General features: G+C 41.2%; 1 protein-coding gene across 3 annotated transcripts in view; it reads right to left on the bottom strand.

The window, feature by feature from the left end:
- The window catches only part of LOC129833146 (rho GTPase-activating protein 27-like), a 30,092-nt gene extending 16,946 nt beyond the window's left edge, over positions 1-13,146 (bottom strand). The window contains exons 1-2 of one of the 3 annotated variants that reach the window (XM_055897477.1): positions 12,773-13,146; positions 6,597-7,658 (exon numbers count right to left, since the gene is read on the bottom strand). In XM_055897477.1, the coding sequence (XP_055753452.1) occupies positions 6,597-7,574 (978 nt within the window). In that variant the 5' untranslated portion in view covers positions 7,575-7,658; positions 12,773-13,146. The remainder of the gene's footprint in view (positions 1-6,596; positions 7,659-12,772) is intronic. The other 2 variants (XM_055897476.1, XM_055897478.1) reach the window with 2 other exon arrangements.
- Between the last annotated feature and the right edge of the window lie 1,228 nt (positions 13,147-14,374).

Genomic DNA, 14,374 nt, shown 5'->3' with positions numbered 1-14,374 from the left:
GAAATGTGCACACCTGTTGAATTCAGCGCATGTGACAAATACAATTTCATTTGATTTGTATCAGAAACAGAGAAGAGGGCATTTATTGCTTAAGAGTTACAGAAAATGTTATAGTACTGTGAGTGAGACATGATCAGATGATCGAAAGCTCATTGAGTCATACTGCATGTTACATCCTGTCCAATATGCATGTTGCTGATTATACCTGTACCCCAAAGTATCTAGCAGTTATTTATTCTCATGTTGCAGTCAGACACAGGCTACATTTAGAATTACTTAGCTATTAAGGCAATAAAAAAAGTTCACGCTCTCATGACTGTCTACACCTGAAGAGTTTATTTACAAAATGCTATATCCACCCATTTTTCATATTTGGGTTTTTTCATCAGAAGTGGTTGCTTATGGGTACCTTCATGTGTGTGTAAAATATTACTGTTCTCAGATTTTTTATCAATAGATTTTAGATGTGTATAAAAATGTGTTTTTTTGCTAAACGTTATACAGTATATCCATTCTTTAGCCGGAATGGAATGTTCGTATCCTGTATATTTGACTGTGATATCTGGACGTCTCACCTAGCAATCTTAAGATGAGTGCACTTATTACAAGTCGCTCTGAATAAGCAATGACTAAACAATGTTTGTATATATTGATATCACAAATGTATCATTTGTACATTTCTTTATACAAAATGTAGTTATTTGTTATATTTAAATGTGTAAAACCTAGCAGTACTACTTATTTATCTGAGAGTGAGGTGGATATATAATATTTAGCAAAAACATTTGATTATTTGTCTCTCTGAAATGAAACCATCAAGCGATAGATTTTAAGCAAATACATGTCTGTCATTGAACAACCCCATGCCATGATTAGATAGTGAAAAAACACACCAATCTCTTTCATAATTTCTTCAAACAATAAAAGCTAATTTACCAACATTTCTGAAAATGGATATATAGCGTAAAGTTTTTAACTCATACAGCTTGGCTGGTTTACAATAGTGAGTTATCAGGTTAAAGGGGTGCATACCTAGAATTATTTGGATACAGTCTTTATAAATGATGAATGGATTCTTCCTTATGTAGCTGCTTACAGAAGTTGACCAACTCATTGGCTGTCACGTTCTAAATATAATGTCCACTACTTCAAATGTAATTGAATGACTCCATGCTTCTCAGCCATGATAAATGATCATTTAATTCTACATGTCACCTACAGTTCGGCTTCCATATAACAAACATTGTTTTCCTGTGCTGTAAGTAGACCAAGTCACTTGACGAAAGGCCACAGAATCAAAAGCCGAAACCGAGGAATCACACAATGTTGAGGTGAACAGACACAGAATGTGGCTGAAATCCAATCGATTGTTATTGTGCAGACATGCATAGAGTCCTTTTTAGTGAGTGGCCATGTTTTAAAGACACTTCAGTTTGTTTCTTACTGCAACTCAGGCTTCTGTGTACCTGCTTAAATATAACAGAAATCAAACTGTGCAGGTGAGAATGAAGCAAATACCTCTAAAACAGTGGAGGCTGCTGAGGGGAGGACGGCTCATAATAACGGCCAGAATGGAGTGAATAGAATGGTATCAAACACATATGTGTTTTCATGTGTTTAATACCATTCCATTAACTCATATGTGTTTAATACCATTCCATTAACTCATATGTGTTTAATACCATTCCATTAACTCATATGTGTTTAATACCATTCCATTAACTCATATGTGTTTAATACCATTCCATTAACTCATATGTGTTTAATACCATTCCATTAACTCATATGTGTTTAATACCATTCCATTAACTCATATGTGTTTAATACCATTCCATTAACTCATATGTGTTTAATACCATTCCATTAACTCATATGTGTTTTCACGTGTTTAATACCATTCCATTAACTCATATGTGTTTAATACAATTCCATTAACTCATATGTGTTTAATACCATTCCATTAACTCATATGTGTTTAATACCATTCCATTAACTCATATGTGTTTAATACCATTCCATTAACTCCATTCCAGACATTATTAGGAGCCATCCTCCCCTCAGCAGCCTCCACTGCAGTCTAAAAGTAGTACTATGTTGACTAAAATGTAACCCAAGGTTACTAATCTTTGTGCAGGTTCAGATATTCCACAGTAGTCTATAGGCATGTGGTGACTTGTCTCAGTTCTGCTCAAAATGTATTCAGTGTCAGCAAGTTTTGTAACAAGAAGTGTCAAAAGTTGAGTAGTCAATAAAAAGATAAGATGTTGAATACATAGGATGGTTACATGTGAATTACTTTACACAGATAGTAGGCAGGACAAAGAGCGTTACACACATTCAATGGTTAACTTAACACTGGTGCAGCAGGTTAAACATAAAATGCAGATTCATTTAAAAAAAATTATCATCAAAGAATTTAAAACAGGCAGGCAATAATGACTCGAAAGTCAAACATTAAACTACTTTTTACTATATTTAAATTACATTAGTACAGCATGAACTTTGAACTTACCCTGGCTCTATCTATCGCATTCTGTCTCACAAGATCACGAACTTCTCACATAAATGCCTGTCAATTTTAATCCAAACTCAACAAAACCATGGGACTCCACTTTTGACACCTGAATAAGTTTGCCTCTTTGAGCCTGAGAGATCTGAAGCCTTTGACCCTCCTCTCTGCACAACATACTGTGTCTGAGCGTTGTAATTGCATGGTTCCTGCATCATAACATATCTCCCTTCCCAGTCAGATCCAAGCCTGATAAAGTTCCTTTGGGAGAAGAAGTTCAGGCTTTCTGAGGAAAATGTGTATTTCAAAGTATCTTGCCCCATAAGTGAATGTGTTGTTTGACGGTGTGTCTTTTGTCATGTTGTTTCAAGTGACAACATTAGACTGCGGTGTAATGCATATCATCTCTGCAGTTCATGTAAAGCGGTGATTCAGGATAGCTTATAAGTTATTTAATATCGTGCACCAGGTAGGCCTATGTAAACAGTACAAGCATCAATCACCAAAGCTGTTAACTAGTAGAATTAGGTGTGCTCTTGCTGTGCTAAAACAAAAATGTGCACCCATGGGAGGCCCCCAGGAATGGATTGGGCCAATTCTACACTAGCAGGAGTGGGAAATATTTTGGGTAACTCAGATTGTTCTAGCAATTCTCACATAGTAACTTCATTGGGGGGAAGGATGTTTGACATGATTTTTACATTTGTATCACAAACAATTTGTTTAGAAAATCATGATGAAAGTGGCCATTTTAGGCCCTTTTTAGACCTACACATGCCTCCTGTAAGACCCTATGATCTGTGAACTGCACATGATACCGACAACATCTTGGTGTCATTATCCTCCTTTATAGTGTGCTCTAACATATGGAGTATGTCTAGATTCTGAAGTACTATTTTCACAAGCATTTATTCAACATGAAAAATATTTATAGGATTATCTCCAAAATACCCTTTTTGATTTAGCTTATTTTTATTTAAAACAATTGGAACAATATACTCTTTAAACCCGTCCAATTTCCAGAGTGGCTCTCTGATACTTTTAATGATATGACCCATTTTATACATAGACATTGACAATATATAGGTCATTAACCAACCACAGCAGAGGGCATTCCCTTTGAATCTGTTTACCATCCATTGTATTGGTGGTGCTCATAAAATGTATCATAACTTCAGAATTAACAGAGTCCACTCAGGAAATGTGATGTACTTGTAGAATATATGTCCTTAAATTAACAAAATAAAAAAGGGTCGTTTTGAGATATTAATATTTTTAATGTTGAATAAATTAATGTGAACATTTTGATTTCAGAATCTAGACATACTCCATATGTTAGAGCACACTATAAAGGAGGATAATGACACCAAGATGTTGTCGGTATCATGTGCAGTTCACAGATCATAGGGTCTTACAGGAGGCATGTATAGGTCTAAAAAGGGCCTAAAATGGCCACTTTATCATGATTTTCTAAACAAATTGTTTGTGATACAAATGTAAAAAGCATGTCAAACATCCTTCCTCTGAAGTTTCTATACGAGATCTGCCAAAACGATCTCTTTGCAAGATTACACCCGCTGGCGTGGAATCGCCCACTGAACAACCCTGATATAGATCCTTCCTAATCCCTCTCGTCTCTCCTATAATTTTCCTATTATCTGACCTAAAAACATGTTCATGCCCTTTTTACAGCTCTTTAAATGACTGTGAGCGTGAGTGGTATAACCAGAGAACTTTTACATTTTCATATGTTTGAAAAGTTGAAAAGCATCCTGGATTGATTCCCTTCTTCCCCTGGAGTCAAACTCACCACTTCCTGCCGCCACGGCTCAAAAAAGCATATTCTCCGTTGACGTCACCTCAGCAGTGTAACTGACCCTCTTTTCCTTTGTCTTCCATTGTTTCCTCTGGCCTCCCTATTTCATTATCTCTGTGGCCAAAGCATTAAACGGACTGGCCACAACCTCATGACTAACGCTAGCAGACAGAACCTCATGTGTTTCTCCTGACTATTACGTGTGATGCCACTGACCGCAGTGGTCATGCTAATCACCATTGTATTCCTGCTCTTTTCTTCTGAACACACTTTCTTCACCGCTATTGGCAATTGAGGAGTCACAGAGTCAAGACTGAACTATAGCTATAGTCTCCTGAGAAGTTGAACTTGTTCAACGAATCAGTTGACTGCAACTTTCAGTGAAAAAGTCAAGTTACCAGACAGAAATACGATAAGCAAATCTCTTCCTGAAGTTTTAACTTGAATATTTAATTGCATTCGTCACATGCTTCGTAAACAACAGGTTTAGACTAACAGTGAAATGCTTACTTACGGGCCCTTCCCAACAACGCAGAGAGAAAGAAAATAGAGAAATAATAGAAAAGTAAAACACTTAATAAGAAAAGTAATAATAAATACATAATGAGTATCAATAAGTTGCCTATATACACAGGGTGCCAGTACCGAGCTGTCGGGAGCTTCATGAAATGGGTTTCCATGGCCGAGAAGCCTAAGTTCACCATGCGCAATGCCAACCATCAGCTGGAGTGGTGTAAAGGTCGCCGCCATTGGACTCTGGAGGAAAGGAAACGCGTTCTCTGGAGTGATGAATCATGTTTCACCATCTGGCAGTCTAACGGACAAATCTGGGTTTGGTGGATGCCAGGAGAACGCTACATGCCCCAATGCATAGTGCCAACTGTAAAGTTTGGTGGAAGAGGAATAATGGTCTGGGGCTAGGCCCCTTAGCTCCATGGTTTGGGCTAGGCCCCTTAGCTCCAGTGAAGGGAAATCTTAACGATATAGCATACAATGACATTCTAGATGATTCAGTGCTTCCAACTTTGTGGCAAAAGTTTGGGGGAGGCCCTTTCCTGTTTCAGCATGAAAATTCCCCCGTTTACAACACGAGGTCCATACAGAAATGGTGTGTCGAGATCGATGTGGAAGAACTTGACTGGCCTACACAGAGCCCTGATCTCAACCCCATCAAACACTTTTGGGATGTATTGGAACACTGACCGCGAGCCAGGCCTAATCAGTGCCCGACCTCATTAATGCTCTTGTAGCTGAATGGAAGCAAGTCCCTACATCAATATTCCATCATCATCTAGTGAAAAGCGTTACCAGAAGAGTGGAGGCTATTATAGCAGCAAAGGGGGGACCAACCACATATTATTGCCCATCACTTTGGAATGAGTTACCACATACTTTTGGTCATGTATTGTGTGTACATATAACTAGGAATATTATGCCCGATAAAAACAGTAGTAGCAGCGCATGTGATGAGACAAAAAGTTTGTGCAAAAAGGGTCAATGCGGATTGTCTGGGTAGCTATTTGGTTAACTATTTAACAAACAATTTAGCAGTCTTATGGCTTGGGGGTAGAAGCTGAATATGTGGATGTTGCCAGGAACAACCTTGATTTCCTCAACAACATTTAGTTGCAGACAGTGCCTCACTGTGGTATCTTAAGCAATGGAGGAAAGAAAATGTCAACCATCTGTGAACAGGTTCTTCAGCACCCTGCCCACAGTGTTAATTGTCTGACTTGATATGCTATTCCAACTATTTGCTTGGTCTCTGTAATTGCTATGTACAACACCAGTGAGTGTCTGTCTATCTGCCTGCCTTGCTGTATAGCTCAATGGACAACTCCCCCAACCTTCCTCCCATTCTTACTTCCTTGAGACAGATGGTACGGAGTAACTGCCACAAAAGGAGGTCAAATTGTTCATTTTCATGCTTGACCGTTGGGGCCTCACAATATGAAAACATGATCTCTTCTAAACAATGTATTCATAAAACAGCTGCATTTTACCAGACAGACTAATCCAACATGTATCCTATAATAACTAGCCACTTCCTATGGAAGGGCCTCCCAGATATTGAACTTCATGGGATACTATTACTCTATGAACTGTAAAAGGCCCCGTAAAAGGCCCATGTAATGAAGGGCCTCACCTTTAATCATCCCTTCATAGGCACATACATAGTGTGAGGGAAAGACTGTGGCCCCAATGCGATCAAAAAGGAAAATTGCCCTGCAGGTTCACTACTTACAACTACTTTACAGATAATACTTTTACCTGTGTCTGTGTTGGAGATGGAGAAGTGGGAGCAATAACAGGTGTAGGTTCAGCCACAGCAGCAGGACTCACAGTCGGGGTCTTCTCCACTATTATAGGGTACTCATCCAGCTTCAGGTCCAATATGGATTCATAAATATTCTCAGTGTCCTCCTTCGATTCGTCCTCAGGCTCCACACTAGATTTCTCCTTTTCTCCCTCCTCCAGCTCCAGAGGACATTCCGGCTCTTTCAGAGGTTCCTGATGGGGAATCCTGCCACCGGTGACCTCGGCATCAGGAATGATGGACGTCTCCACTGGGATGGCCTGGGAGGGCCGGTGGAGGGGGTCAGCTGGGCTGAAGCTGGGGGCTCGGGGGTTCAGGGATAGAGGCTCCTCCACCGACAGGGAGGAGCCGAAGAGCACACTGGAACTCAGGCTTAATTGCTTCTTGTGTTTGGCACTATTGTTGGCTTGAGGCGAGGGCACTGTTAATGGAACCTCAAGGGCAACGTAGGAGTGAAGGCCCGGCAGCGAGTCGTTCAGCCCGCCGCGCTTCAATGCCCCAGGAGACGGGTCGTGGAATTCTAAGGGTACGCCAAATGTGGACATGCGGTGCTCAGTCTTCTGATGTCTCTTCGGGGAGCGGAGGCGGATAGTCACCTCATCTCCCACCCTCGTTTCTGCCCGGTCTGGTACGGAGTGCTTTGGGACTGGCACTGGCACCGGCGCATGAACCGGGACCAAATCAGGACTGGGTGGGTCAGCAAAGTCCAGCGGGGATGGGAACTCTGCGGGGAGCTCCTTGACGTATTTAGCAGGTATATAGAAGGGCCTTGCTTGCTCGTTCTTCCTCACGTGCCACCAGTGGTCATTGGTCTTGGCCAGCAGGATGTAGCGTTCGTTGGGCTTGATGGACACCAGGCCCCCATCGCGGCCCATGTACTCATACTCAAACTCTACCAGCACCAGCCCCATGTTGCACACCAAGGAGGACATTGTGGCAGCGTGGTGGCCGTGACCGTTGTGGCCACCCACCACCCCCCTTTCCCCAAGGACGGTCAAGGTTCCACTGCAGCCCTCCTAAAGGGAACACAAATATATAAAAATTGGTTCACTACATTACTCATATTTTACAAAAGTATTGCATTACCTTACTGTTCTTGTAAATATACAGTATGTTCTGTACATATACTGTACATCTTCACATTTTTAAATATACATATTGCAGTACACATGATCTTGTCACTATCAAATGCTAGTATATAAGTATATCTGTACATGGGAATGTGTACATTAGGTCATTCTAGTTGAAGCACCAACACTACAGAATATGTGTTCAGCAAACACAGCAGATCTCTCGATGGCCACGACCCACTGTCAACAGATACTGTTTAACTTCAAAGATTACCCAGCTGCCAAGTGGTCAAACATACACTACCAGTAGATCTAATAGTCAACCCCCTATAGCTCTATATCATGACAGCACATAGATCACTGCTTGTGACATCTGGACATCTGTCAATCCAGCAAATGTGGAAATGACATGTCATGATAATGCTGTTCTCCATTTAGAAGTTACATATAAGTCCTTTAAGGAAGTTGGTTGGAATGCATTTGATTTGGTTGATATGCATGTCCATTTTAGGGCTTAAAATGTACTGTTTTAAGCCCTAAAATGGACAAGTGTTATGTCATGAAAAAAGCAGAACATGTCATATGTTCCCTTTTAGCTTTCCTAAACGATTGTTCTGACTATGCATGTCACCACATTGTGTTAGCCTGTTAAGCTAAAACCTAGGTATTATCTTGGGGAGCCAATGCAAGTATTCAGGTCTCTGGCAAGGTTACTCATCACACAAGCGTAGTCACCTCTTGTTGCACTAACTAACTAGTTTGGTAGAGTATGATGTCATTTGGTAGAGGATGATATTTTCATGGTGTTGGTCATTGTAAATATTACAGATTTTCCCTGATTGGTGAAAAATCCCAGCACCGGAAGCCTTTGCTAAGCTTTAAACATCCTATAAATACCTTCTGTCTCTCCTCTCCTCTCCTCTGCGTGTTTGTTTGTCCCAGTCAATCATTTGGCTAACCCTTATTTTTAGGACTTTAATGAATATCTGCATTGCTTGATTTGCGAGTGTGACAGTTTAGTGGTAGTTCCATCCTCTCTTTGGGCTGGCTGGGATGGCTGGGCTGGCTGGGATGGGGCGTACACAAAGAGAGAAGCAGGAAAAAGTAGTGTCGTTCTCAGCAACATGATAAAATATATCATAACACCGACCAGTTCGTGGCGGGCCAGACATCATGAAACAGGATGTGCTCGCGATGGAAGTCGTTCCTCATCATAGATCTGGGAGCAGCATACCCTACACTAATAAATACCCTAGTACTAACTGTAATCCTTAGGGCTCAAAACTGACCTTAGATCAGCTGAAAGGTCACATGCATGCACACACACACACACACACACACACACACACACACATGTGCGTAAACAGACCTGACACACAATAGGAAAATTACATATCCATTCTGACATCAAAACCTGTTTTGGTCTTGTCTATGAGTAGCTTACCATGACGTGTCAAAGTGAGAACGAGTTGACCTCTCTCCTCAAGGCCAATTTAAAGCAGTCAAAATATGTCGTCATAGAAATCAAGTGACCCCTCTTTCTCTCACATCTTAAGAATATCACACAGACATACACCCACACACATACATGTCTCCCTTATCTCAGACCACAACGCTAAACCACATACTGTCTACCACTCAAGGAAACACAACTCTTTTTAACCTAAGGGAAAGGGTGGAATTTGCCTATTTGAACACTGAAAATGAAAATATATTGCATTTGTATGCTTGCTCTATGTTTTTATGTCAGTATTCTCAATTGCAGGTAGATTGAACGGCTATCTTCATTATTACTAATGACTGACACTCTGCCTACTGCTTGCCATTGTGAGCAGGCCCAAATACCAGTAGTCAAACACAGTGACAGTGAATTTTAACACTACATAGCATACAGCATGTTCTTGTACAGGTGTCTCCTCTCAATATATTTGTCTTATGCACCAATATTCTCTTAGAACAACACAGTGCAGCTTGAACAATTCCCATAGACCAGTAGAACAGCCCACGGAGCACGTCTGCCAATGCTACAACGTGTCTGGCTTGTATTTCTGGTCTAACCTGATTCTACTACGTGATCAGATGTGCTCACTGCTCAGGTAATTAACCAGTGACGAAGGACTGACAATCAAAAATAACTCTGGGGAGGGAGAGGGGACAAGGCAGGGCTAGTCATGTGATACGTATATCCTTTCTGTGTCTGTCGCTGCAATGGGAAGAAAGAGAGATGAGAGAATTTAGAGAAAGAGAAAATGAGAGAGAGGGTTTAGAGATAAAGAGAGAGAGGGGAGAAAGATAGAGAAGGAGTAAAGAGAAAAAAATAATTGGCTGGCTATTCCCTTTTTCCCTCTCTACTTTGTTTACACTGTAAACACTGGCCCCTTCCGGCTCCACCTCTACATAGAACCTGGAAGACACTCCCATCATTCACTCCAACCTAACAACAAAACTGGTTAACAAACTGGATGACATATTAGATGGGCCTCCAGTGCAAGGCAATGCATTTCAATTGAATAGCCTACACCATTCCATAATCATTTTTAGGCCTTGGGGGTATTTTGTGGATTATCTGTTCAGAGTCAGACCTACATCTGTAGCAGCCGAGCCATCATTCCTATATCGCTGACAACCTGCTCCAGCATGCCCGCATAGCAGAGTGGGTCCTCTGCAGAGGGCAGAACCACCACAGCCCGAGAGAGCAGAGGGTGGAGACGGAGAGAGCGGAACAGCCCAGCCTCCTTCTACACTGAACAGAAGGAGGGAGTTAGCCCACCGGAATAGCAATCCTGTGGTTTACCAAAGGAACAGAAACCCCAGAAGGGAGCGCCTAGCCCGGCTCCAGAGATAAAGCCACACAAACTCTCAGTGCCAAGCTCACTGCTCATGTATCCATATCTCGTAACATGACATAACAAATAAGGCTTTGTGAAAATTCAGAGTTTCATTGGATTGAACTAGGGCGCTTCTAGTAGAGAAAAGTAACCTGTTTGACGACTTGATAACATTTCAGTGACTCCCTCCCTCTGGGAAAGAACAGAAAGGGAGAAGAATGATCGATATGCTCAATGCAGTGACTCATCATGTCAGTGCAAGTCAGAAAAGAGTGCCCGTCCCAGCAAACTTTTTCTGGGTCTCAAAACGTTCCCAAAATGTTTATAAAATGTTTTCAGAACAGATTCTGCACATTGTTCTTGCCTTTCACTGTACCATTTCAATCACACACATGCATATATTTCTTACAATGCACAATGTTTTCATAACGGAACTTGTGTTCAGAAAGAGTCTGTTGTAGCATTAATGTCTGTTGTAGCATAACACTTGCTCAGAACTCGAAATAACAAATACAGTATCTAACACTCAACAAACATCCTTGCTGGGTTGGTATCTATGCTGTTGAGGAACACCCTCCAACTCAAAAAGGCTGATGAAAAGAGAGAACAATTGGAGGAGGCAGATCCCATTCAGCCTGTGTTTAAATACGGAAACCTCTCTTTTTCCTCTGGTTGAGCTCCCTTTGACCTCGCTCAGTGTCTCTGGTTCCTGACAGGATGTCCAGGATGGAAAAGAGTAAGGCTGCACTGCTTAGCTTACCCCTGCAAATATGGGACACCTCTGAACTGTGGCGCTCCACACTCCCAGGCCTCGACACTAAACCTTGTTCCAAATTTAGAACCGCTCTCTATTCTCTGATTTTGTTAACCTTTTAAATAAGGCTATGCTGAGCTCAAGGCAGAACAACAGCACATAATCTTAGAGCTTTAAGGATTCAGGAGAAAAGCAGTGATGGTGGTTAATACAACCACATTAACCAGGTAGCCTAGTAGTTAGAGCGTTGGGCCAGTAACCGAAATGTGACAAGGTAAAAAACAAAGGTCGTTCTGCCCCTGAACAAGGTAGTTAACCCACTGTTCCCAGGCCGTCATTTTAAATAAGAATTTGTTCTTAACTGACTTACCTTGTTAAATAGATAAAAGTAGCCACAACCAATGGTTCATTTCTGCCATTCAAAAATTCACCAAAACACCTGAACAAAGTGATGTTGGTGTGTGTGTTTGTGAGACAGAGAAGTGTCTCAGTAGGAGGGAGGGTGGACTTGCTGGAATGTGTCCTGTACAGATGTATGATCTTTATTTGAACTATAATGTCACAGAAAATTAATCCTGCAGCAACAGGACTTGAAAGTTTAGTCCATAATGTTGCTTGATCGGTGGTTATGGTATTAGCTGGCCAAAAGTAGGCTGTATACGTGTGTTTTCAGTGAATGTATGTAAAGCTCATCTGCATTTCCTGCAGTGCAGGAACACTCCCAGCAACAAAAAAGGGATCTAATTAAGATCCTGCACCTGTATGTGTATAACCGAGCCCGCAGCACTACCCTTTTTCCCTCCACACCCACCCCAACCAGGCAGGGGCAGGAATGTAGTGTGAGCGCTCCAGGGACACATACACTCAATATGTTCCTGTCCTGTAAACACACCCAACAACACACTCAACAACACACTCAAAACAGAGAAAGAGAGGAATATAAAGGGACACCCATACCATCTCTGAATGTATGGCTGTCATAAAAAATCAAATGCTGAGATTAGCCACAGAAAGCGATGAAAGATTTAACCTGAAGATGAAGGTTTAGATATGAATATGAATCATGACCACTGGGTTGTTGACCAAACACCACAAGATCATTCTCAGAGATCAACATGTGACACAATCGTAATTTTCCTGAGTGATTGGCATGTGACAGAATCACAACAACATCCATGGTGAACTTTCACCCTTTCACTAAGTATGTGATTGGTCAAACACAGACAACAACAGCCAAACAGCAGTCACACACTGGGCATCTAATGTTAAACATGTGTTGTTTTCATACATTCGAATAAGAGCCCTCGCCCCTGGCTTGTTAAAAAAAGGTCCCACTTCTCTACAGAACCCTCAAACAACATTACTGCCATGGCAACAAAAAAAGCAAAGCATACACTTCTGAGTAACAAGGTATGATAAGGTACAACAATCACCACATAAATAAGTTCTCTGTTAAAAGGTTTTTGCAGAAAATGTACCTGGAGCAAGAGGACAGCAGAACCATCCTATAGCCTGTGTTCCCAGCTCCCACGGTTTCTTCAGCAGAGCCCCAAATCTCACTAACAGGTTGCTCTAGTCTGTCTATCACTCTTTTCTTCTCACTGATCCCCCCCTGCCCTCTCCTTCTTCTTCCTCTGGCCGGCCTCCACTCCCCTCCTCCGCTTTCTGTCTTTTCACCTGGGGCTGAAAGGTTCCAGCTCTGGTTGGAAGAGCTCTGGGCAGTGTGTGTGTGTGAGAGAGAATATGTGTGTGTGAGTGTGAGTGCTCTTTGCGTGTGTGCCGGTCGCAGCTTGCCTGCCTCTGCTGTCTGCATTCATTTCCTGTTCTAGCATGCACATCCCCGCTTCAGAGAAGTGAGAGGCAGAGCGTCAGGAAGAAAGAGTGAGAGAGAGAGAGAGAGAGAGAGAGAGAGAGAGAGAGAGAGAGAGAGAGAGAGAGAGAGAGAGAGAGAACAAACACCATTGTAAACACAACCCATTTTTATGTTAGTTTGTTTTCCATTTTGTACTGTAACTATTTGCACATCGTTACAACACTGTATATAGACATAATATAACATTTGAAATGTCTTAATTATTTTGGAACTTCTGTGAGCGTAAGGTTTACTGTTCATTTGTATTGTTTAATTCACTTCTGTTTATTATCTACTTCACTTGCTTTGGCAACGTTAACATATGTTTCTCATACCAATAAAGCCCTTAAATTGAATTGAATTGAAATTGAATTGAGAGAGAGAGAGAGAGAGAGAGAGAGAGAGAGAGAGAGAGAGAGAGAGAGAGAGAGAGAGAGAGAGAGAGAGAGGGCAGCTAGTCTCTCATTCACAGGTCTTTGTAAGATTCTGATGAATAGATAGAGAAAGCCATATGACTGGCTGCAATGAGCTATTATCGACAACAGCATTTAAATGATTGAAAAATTGCAAAGTTGATTTGGTAAAAATGATTTTAGGATGTAGACAAAAGGGAAGTAGTTGTCTTTATACAGTTGTAGATTGAGTGATAAAAAGCATTAAACAACAGATTGTCTATCCAATCAGTTTTATAAGGATAAATAAATAATAATGAAATTCTGTGTCAGTTGGCAAAACAGAAATTCCCCTTTAAATGCCCTATTTTATCCTAGGGGAAACATTAATTTAGTGTGTGAGCCTAATAAATTGATTTAGGTTATAAGTGAACACATAATGTAGCCATCTTAGTTTTTTTCCTGTGGGAGGCAGCAAAAATCAAAAATGATTCTGCATCATCTGACTGAGTTTGCATTGTGTGCATAGCTGCAGGAAGTAGGGTAATGAGGGTGCTGCAGCACCCCTTGCATTTTTTTCTTATATAAAATGAAATATATATAAATATATATGTTTTTATTTTAGAAAAATAGATTAATTCACAAAAGTAGTGCACTCAGCCTTTAATAGTCGCAAACTATTCCAGCAGCTATGGTAGACTAGGCAGTGTAGTAAGACACATGACTAATGGACAAGAGACAACACACACAGTCAGCGACTCTGGCTTGATGACTGGGATGCCCATCAAAAATAGAAACCTTGCAGATGGACCATGGAGCTAAACAATTATATAAGT

Source organism: Salvelinus fontinalis, chromosome 34 (assembly GCF_029448725.1).
Source record: "Salvelinus fontinalis isolate EN_2023a chromosome 34, ASM2944872v1, whole genome shotgun sequence".
NCBI classification, from domain to species: Eukaryota; Metazoa; Chordata; class Actinopteri; order Salmoniformes; family Salmonidae; genus Salvelinus; species Salvelinus fontinalis.
The sequence above is the reverse complement of the archived record's forward strand: the minus strand, read 5'-3'. Positions and strand labels throughout refer to the sequence as shown.